We start from the raw sequence: 8,906 nt of genomic DNA, 5'->3' as shown, positions 1-8,906 counted from the left end.
AAATAAATAAATAAATAAAATGCATTGACCCATGTCACTTTACTTTTGTGTATTTCACTGTACATAAACTATATTTCAATAAAATACATTAAAAAAAAGAGGTGGTATGTTTCAGGATATAATAAAAATAAAAGCTATGCCTTTTGTTTATTATCTTTTGTTTTAAATGAAAAGTTAAAATCTTTTTCTTTCCTAAGTCTACAGAGATTACATATCTGAGAACTGCATGCCATTTCTAATGGGTTTTAGAAGGGAAAAATAACACTTTACAGTATCTTAAAAATGGTAACATTTATAGTTAAAAATACTGTCATAATAATTGCATTACATATTCTATTAATTGGGAAAAATTCTTTTGGGCTTTAAGGCATTTAATTTTCTCCTTGAATAAAATGAATTATAAAGGAAGGCTCTACTTAGCTGTGATGTGGCAGGGAGAAATACGTGTCTGTTTAAGAGACAAATGCAGCAAGGAGAGAAACTGTCCAATAAGGCACTGGACTACAATAAAAAAAATTTAAAGAACTAAAAACCTGAAAAAAAATAAAGTCTGTCACTCATCTGAAACAAACCATCCCACCAAAAAGCCAACAGTAGAAAGCTAACATGGAAAAAACCAGACACTTTTGTGATATCCACAGCGTTTTACGTATTGGCATTAGAAACGGTGGTAGACTATATTCTTCTATAAATTATGAACTTGATATTCTATATTTTATTCAGAATACAAAGAGAGACCACTTTCTGGACAAACATTTATAAATAACACTAATAATACCATTTAAAAGAACTACAGGGAAACATCAATTGAAAATACACATGACCTCTGGCTGGATATGGTAACAAACATTTTCTCCTTGTGTTTGGAAAATGACCCAAAAGCACTAAGAAAGGAAATACAAACTCAGACTTTGATAAAATCATGAAACACCTACAACTTGAATCATATTATACAAGGAAGTGGTATATAATCAATGGAAACTGAGTAAGAGTACGTGAGAAAGCAGAGCATGGCTACTTTGCCTACAGATCTCCAAATGCCTGATACAAGATGACTTTCTACTTCTAACCAGGATTGTTGTTGTTGTTATGTGCTGCTGAGTCAGACACGATTCATAGCGACCCCTCCTTGGGTTTCCGAGGCAGTATCACTATGGAAGAAGATTGCTCCATCTTCCTTCCAAGGAGTGGCTGGTGGGTTTGAACTGCCAGCCTTCTGGTTAGCAGTCAAGTGCCTCAGGCACTATGCTACCAGAGCTCCTTCTACCAGGATATAGGACTAAAATTTACAGGAGACAATACTAGAGAGGAGAGAGATACACAAAGAGCTTTAGAGACCTGCAAAGAGGTGTCTTGAATCTTTGGCTGAGCACTGATCTGAGCATTTAGGAGAAGCTATTCAAGGACGGGGATAAAACAAACTAGTGGAAAGTCGTACGGCAAATAATAACTGGAGCTCACAAAAAACTGGGGATAATTCATGTTCCCACCAGTCACTATGGAGAGATCTTATAACGCATGCAGTACTGGGCAGAGATCTCAGGTGTTGATACCCCTTTTACAGGATGCTCTGGTTCATCCCAACAAATGTAAAATTTATAGTATTTGGCATCTAATAAAAAATTACCAAACCAAACTCACTGCCAATGAGTCAATTTCAACTCATAGTAACTCCCCTTTGGGTTTCAAAGGTGGTAAATCTTTAAGGAAGTAGACTTCTCCATCTTCCCTCTGCAAAGCAGATGGTGTGGTTTGAACTGCCAACCTTCTGGTTAGCAGTCAAATGCCTTAAGCACTGAACAACCAGAGCTCCTTACGAGGCACGCACAGATATCAAGAATTTATGACTCAAATAAAAAAGAAAAAAAAAAAAATTAAAAAGTGACAATGATGGAATCACCATACAGGGATGTTAAATTTGTTCCATGTGTAGAAGAAGGCAAAGAAAGACATATTAACTAGAAACTATCCAAAATGAAGCATACAGAGAAAACAAGACTTGGAAACGGGGTGAGAATAGCAACCAGTGACCTGTGGGGGTCTGAGGAAAGGAGGTGGGCAGTGTAGTAAAATTTTGATGAAGACTGTAAACCCATAAATCCAAGAGGCTCAACACAAAGAAAATTACATACAGCATGTAATCAAATTGCTGAAAACCAATGATAAAAGGAAAATCTTAAAAGCAGTAAGGAAAAAAAATCACATACAGAGGAATAAAGATAAAACTATGCACGTAAGGAGACAATGGAGAACCTTTGTAAGGAAAAATTGTTAATTGAGTAGCATAGTGCCTAAGGCACTTGACTACTAACCAGAAGGCTGGTGGTTCAAACCCACCAGCCACTCCTCCAAAGGAATATGGGGCAATCTACTTAGAGTGATACTGTCTTGGAAACCCAAGGCGGGGTCACTATGGGTCAGGCCTGACTCGATGGCACATAACATACACAGCGAAAATCTTTGAAAAAAAAAAAAAGGATAAAGATTCTGTGAAACAAAAACTAAGAATTCACTGTCAGGAACTTGTTAAGGATCAGAGATTTTGTCCTACTTGCAAGGTAACAAGTTAGCCTGCACAATATTATAGATGCTGGCAGAAGACATGAGAGTCTTTGGTCACAAAGAATAGTTTATTACAGCAATATAGCAGCAACCAGAATCAGCATCTGTGATGGTTTACGGAGCCCCAATTCCCAGAATACAATGCAAAGAGGACCAAGTGTTACCTGCAATAAGCAGTGGGTTACATTGCAAGAGAAAAACTTCAAGCTTAGGAAACCTGAATCTTTTATAAAGGGCAATAAATGTGCTTACTTAATTACATCCTTGAAAACATGGCTCAATATTTATTCTCTCTACTCTTGACTTCTCCCTGAGCTACAGAACTTGTCCAATTGTCTGATATATCCACTTGGGTGTGCACAGATTCCTCAAAGTTAAGTGTTCTTTCTCCTAGTCTCCAAAGCAAAAATTTGAGTTATTCTTATTAATTCTATAGTGGAATACAGAATTAATCATATTTGTTCTTACCACCTAAACATTTCTCAAATGTGTCCCTTCCTATCCATTCCTACAATGTCCTAATTCTAGACTCCATTATTTCTTCCCCAGACTACTGCAGAAGCCTCCAAATGTTATAACATTAAAGTTATAACATTACAGTTATAACTATGACGTTATAGTTATAACACAATCACTCTAACGCCCCTTAAAATCCAGTTTTATGCCTAAGGCACTGGACTGCTAACCAGAAGGCTGGCGGTTCAAACCCACCAGCCACTACTCGGAAGACTGGGCAATCTACTTTTGTAGAAATACCACCTCGTACATCCAAGGCGGGGTCGCTATGAGTTGGAACCAACTTGATAGCAGTTAAGTTTGTTTTGGTTTTTTATAAGTATAACATGATAACAATACAGTAATAAAAACTACATATAGTACTGTACTGAAAAAAGAGAATCTGTATGTAGGTATACAGTACTATAAAAAATAATTATAGAAACACTTCTTATAGAAAAAGAAAAAAAAACATGATTAAAGGTTAACATTTACTCTCGTTCCATTGATGTACTGCATATTGGAAGGGGCATTCATGAGGTTAACAGTTTGATAATGTTAGTAACTGGATGATGTAGAAGATGATGGAGAGATGGCTACTGTTGAAGATGATGGGCTTGGTGTTGGAAAGGGCATACCTGGTGCTGGAGAGTCAGGGTTTGATGCCATTGCTGGAGCTAGGGGTTTATTACCAGAGTCAATTTCTTGAATTAGGCATTACAGGAAGTTTGTTCTTAAGAGGTTTTATTTTCTTGTCATAAACAGACTTATAGCAGCCGAGGCCTCAGTATTACGTGTATCTTCCCTCTTTTCAAATGACTGGACTCACCCTTACTTGAAACATATTCTTCATCACAATCACCGTCACTTGCTGCACATGCAGCTTTGAAATCACGGAAAAGGCTTTGAGTCTTTTTTTCCCCCCACTAAAGTAAGGTTAGGAGCTCTGGTGGCCTAGTGCCTAAGGCATTAGACTGCTAACCAGAAGACTGGTGGTTCAAATCCACCAGCTACTCCTTGGAAGGAAGGTTGGACAATCTACTTCCATAGTGATACTGCCTCAGAAACCCAAGGAGGGGTCCTTATGAGTCGGATCTGACTCGATGGCAGTGTGTGTGTGTGTGTGTGTGTGTCAAAGTAAGGTTACTATGCATACAACACTGATTTTGATCATCTGACCAAACTATCAGTAACCTTTCCAGTTGAGTAACTAAACCACTGCATTGCTTAGTAATAAGTGTAGCTTTCATCAGGGCAGAACCTTTCACACGTTCCAATGTTCTCACTTTACCCTTTAAAATTGCTGCAATCGTTGATGGATTGTAGACTATCACTTTTCCAATGACTGATGACATTTTATTTCTTTCCAGTTGGTTTATTATTCCCACTTTATTTTCAATTCTCTTTGATACATCATCAGCACTTCATCGGATTTATGCTTTGGAGGCATAGTTACAAGAATAAAGAGGAAAATTTAAGCCAAATACAAAGCTACATACTCAACACATCGTTAATGACATGATCTGCCTTAAAAAGGCAGAGAGCATTCTCCTTTCTCAAGTAGATAACCTGCTCAGGCTGCAATGTTTTCATGAGCATCATAAAGTAGTGCATGTGTTCATTATTATGAACCATGGTATTTAACTCAAATTTGTAATACAACAGGCTTCATGCCAGTCCATTCTTGAGTACGACTTGTCTGTAAATTAGATGTTCTTAACCTGGGGACTTACTGTATCTATGAATGGCAGGTGAGCCTCTTCTCCCTCAAATTCTCTCTCGTCTCATTTCTCACCAAATCCCTCAACCATGTTCTTTACATGCACAACTGCTAAATCCTGCCATTTCTCCCCTTCATTTGTTACCTTCTTTCAACCCCATGAACACACCAAGCTCATACTTGCTTCAAGAAACAGCATATACTTTGCTATTGTTACTTTTAGGTCTTAAATGTCATATCCCCAGAAAGGACATCTCTGAAGATCCCATCTCAGTAAGACTTCTTGGTATATTTTTCTAGCTGGATGGAACAGCCTTGGATATTTCTCTGCAACATATGTTCAAAAACACTGCTCTTAGGGGAGCAAAGAAACTCCAGGAAGCCGAAAAATGGGGTGAGAGTAGGGGAAAAAAAAAAAAATAAGAAAAGCCAATTCCTGAGACCTGTAGACTTTAGAATAAAAGAATGAAGTTAAATGAGGAACACTTGGGTTGAAAAGCATTTCGGCAGATTTATTATAATAGAAAGACCTGGAACTTCATGGTATCATGTTCTGGCTCTAAAGCTCTGTCTGAAAATTCCCCTTAGCAAACATCCCACAAGACCCCATCCCAAGACACAAGAGCAACAACTACCAAGTTGTGAGTAATGTAACTTCCTGCATTTGCTGCAGGGGGGCCCTGTACAGGGAAAGATTAATAGTAGTGCTATAGCGAAGGAATACACATAAAAACATGTCTTCAATCCTTATCTCATTTTACCTCATTATACAAAATACTAAGTTGTTAGTACTATGCTTTGAATAACAAAACACCATATTATTTCTAAAAGGACTCAGAATCATCTTGTAGTTTTATCATCATATAAATTCAATTTTAGGTGTGTGTAAGATAACTATAAAACAATCTAAGTGATAAAATAATAAATAAATAAAACAATCTAAGTGATGGTTAACATTATGTGTCACTTTGGCTAGGCTATGATCCGCAGTGATTTGGCAGACACTATGTAATCAATTTTCATTTTGTGATGATGTAAATAGCCAATCAGTTAAAACGGGGGTTTCCTCAGTGGTGTGGCCTGCTTCCACTATGTAAATCGATGTTCTGGCAAAGCCTACTCTGCCTGTAGAAGTTTTCAGCCTGCCACCTGACCTGTAGAGTTTGGGTCCATCAGCCTTTTCAATTATGTGAGCCAGCAGAGTTCTTTGGCCTGTAGTCTGATCCACTGATTGGGACCTTACCAGCCCCAACAATTACATGAGCCATTTCTCTGAAGTAAATCTCTCTATTTATATATATGTGTCACTGGTTTTTCTTTTCTAGAGAACCCAGACTAATACAAAGTGTAATTGGCAATTAGAATACTAGAAGTCATGGCAAGAGAAATGTTCAGAAATAATTGTACTACAGATTTAATCATTAAACCAAGGTCACACAATGAATTGGTAGTAATGCCTGGGTCAGATAAGAATCTTTTTACTACATTATCTTTCAAAACATAATGAATTACATAAGCTTAGGTGATCCTCATTAACATTCTTAACATTATCTCTAAAAGAAAGCCTTCATTTACTTGCTAAACACTGTTAGAATCAATTTTTAGAACATGATTTATAATTCAGTTGACTATTGCTTATATAGTTTCTCCAAGTTTTATATTTACTTTCCTTTTATGCAAAACACCAAGTAAAAGAATGTTTCTAAAAATTATAATATTGTCCTAAACCAAACAATTATTTCTCAGTTCTTGAAAAGTGAAAACACACCTTTCTCACTTTACAAGTATGGTAACTTTCATACAGCAGTCTTGTCAAATGGCATACACTAAGATATATCCTTTAACGCAATCAATAAATAACCACTGATGATTAACATTAAAGCATTGTAATGGGATACATTTTCCAAAAATCCCCTAGTGCTTTAATATTCTATTTTACTTCATTGCCATTATACAAACAAAAAGCCACTTATACCAATTTATTGTACTTAATGAGTTAGAGGATGTCTCTGGGCCTAAGGCAGTTGCCTGCAAAGCGACAGGCTGGTGGTTCAAACCCACCAGACACTCCCCACGGCATAGACATGGCTGTCTCTTTCTCGACTGGGCCCTCCTTGGGAACTCAAGGAGGGCTCAGTAGGAGTCCGATGCAGTCAGTTGGGAGATGTGGTTAGGAGCTCTGGTAGCGTAGTGCCTAAGGCACTTGACTGCTAACCAGAAGGCTGGTGGTTCAAACCCACTAGCCACTCCTTGGAAGGAAGGTTGGGCAATCTACTTCCATAGTGATACTGCCTCCGAAATCCAAGGAGGGGTCACTATGAGTCGGGTCCGACTTGACGGCACTTGACAACAACGACAACAACAATAAATGAAGAGTGAATACTTACTTCTTTAAGAGAAAATATAAGTAAATGTTATATGTGCCATTGTTGTTGTTAGCTGACTCTGACTCATGGTGACCCCAGTGCGCAGAGCAGAACTGTGCATATGGTATTCATGGCTAGGACCTGTTGGAATCAGACCTTCTGAGGCACTTTTGGGTGGGTTCAAACCACCAACCTTGTGGTTAATAACCATCTGTACCACCCAGTTAATGATTATGCTTTGATAGCAAATAAGAGTTCTGTGATATTAGCAAGGACAATTTCTAAATTTAAAAATTCCATATCAAATGGTATCTTTTCTTCTCTCTCTTTTAAAGTACAGAAGAATCTTTCTTAAATTGGATTCTTGTTAAGATGCGAATACAAAAGCTTTTAATGTGGATTATTTAACTCCTACTTTATATCCAATGTATCACAATAATTTAAAAAAGATGTTGATATCAGCATCTGACTTGCTGTTATTGTTGTTATACACCATCGAGTCGGACTTGACTCATAGAGACCCCTCCTTGGGTTTCCGGGGTGGGATCACTACGGAAGTAGATTGCCCAATCTTCCTTCTGAAGACTTAAGACTACTTAAAAAGTGCAGATGAAGAATTTTATTGGAAGTATGGATAGGCATATCAGTCAGTTAATCAAAGAGGATAACAAGCAAACATTTTATACTTAGATTTTTTAGAGCTATAATAGAAATCACTGGAAATAAAGTTATATGACTTTTAATATTCATAAGTATTATTAACTATAATAAAAAATACCTGTTTTTTCCTAGATCTATGTTTTCCAGAAGTTACTGGTTGATTATTTAAGGCATATCTTGTCTTGCTTTTACTGGATCTTCTACTATTGTCTTCTTTCTTTCTTCTACCTAAAAGTAGAATATTATCATCAAATATTACTGAGTCACATTAAGGAAAACAGAAAAAAGTTGAATTATACCTTTAAAGGTTACTGTGAAATTCGTATTCTATTTTCTGGCTATTTCTAAAGAACAGTAATCCTGCTTGTTTAATTTTTGTGTTCTTCAAATTGTGAAACAATATGGTACAGTGAAAATATCAAAGTCTCTGAAAATCGGAAAGAATGTGTGTGAAATTGATTTTCTTGAACATCTTTCAACAAGTTCTCTCGTGAGTCTGCTTCATCATCATCTGCTAAAAAAAGGAATTTTATAGAATCTTTGAAATTTCTTAAGATAATGTTGAGGAGTAAGTGACACAGTTTAAGGAGTAAGTGACACAGTTTGAGGAGTATAACCCTTTTCTCATCCTCTCTATCGTATTCAGTCAGTTTAGTGTAGGAAATAAATGAAGAGAAACAAAACAGCTGTGGTACAGTGAATTACTTGGTATGGCTTTTCTAACCAGTCTTTGTGACTCCCACCAGATTACTGAATATTGCTGTTGTTGTTGTTATGTGCCGTCGAGTCAGACCCGACTCACAGCGACCCCTCCTTGGGTTGCTGAGGCAGTATCACTACAGAACTAGATTGCCCAATGTGATAGTTGGAGCTATGTGTCAACTTGGCTGGACCCCAGTTCTGTGTGGTTGTTCCCATGATCGGATCAGATGACTGTGTTCTGAGTGGCCAATCTGTTGAAGGGGAGTTTCCCTAGGGGTGTGGCCTGCTTCCAGGATATCCAGGGACATCCTGGGAAGAGAGACATTCTTCTGTGGATCGGGATTCTGTTGTGCTGCCTACAACTGTCTGTGAGTGAGCAGTCCACCATTCGGCCTGAAGAT

The 8,906-nt window shown here is 37.4% G+C and overlaps 1 protein-coding gene across 1 annotated transcript in view; it reads right to left on the bottom strand.

Moving 5' to 3' along the window:
• The window catches only part of LOC103212636 (telomeric repeat-binding factor 1-like), a gene marked incomplete at its 5' end in the record, with an annotated part of 57,257 nt that overhangs the window by 14,758 nt on the left and 33,593 nt on the right, over positions 1–8,906 (bottom strand). Inside the window, one exon of the mRNA XM_042783400.1 lies at positions 7,922–8,031. Coding sequence (XP_042639334.1) covers positions 7,922–8,031 — 110 coding nt within the window. The remainder of the gene's footprint in view (positions 1–7,921; positions 8,032–8,906) is intronic.

Source organism: Orycteropus afer, unplaced genomic scaffold (assembly GCF_000298275.1).
Source record: "Orycteropus afer afer isolate SDZICR_OR568_19922 unplaced genomic scaffold, OryAfe1.0 scaffold01045, whole genome shotgun sequence".
Lineage (NCBI taxonomy): Eukaryota > Metazoa > Chordata > Mammalia > Tubulidentata > Orycteropodidae > Orycteropus > Orycteropus afer.
Note: the sequence above shows the minus strand (reverse complement) of the source record. Positions and strands in the feature narration are given on the sequence as shown.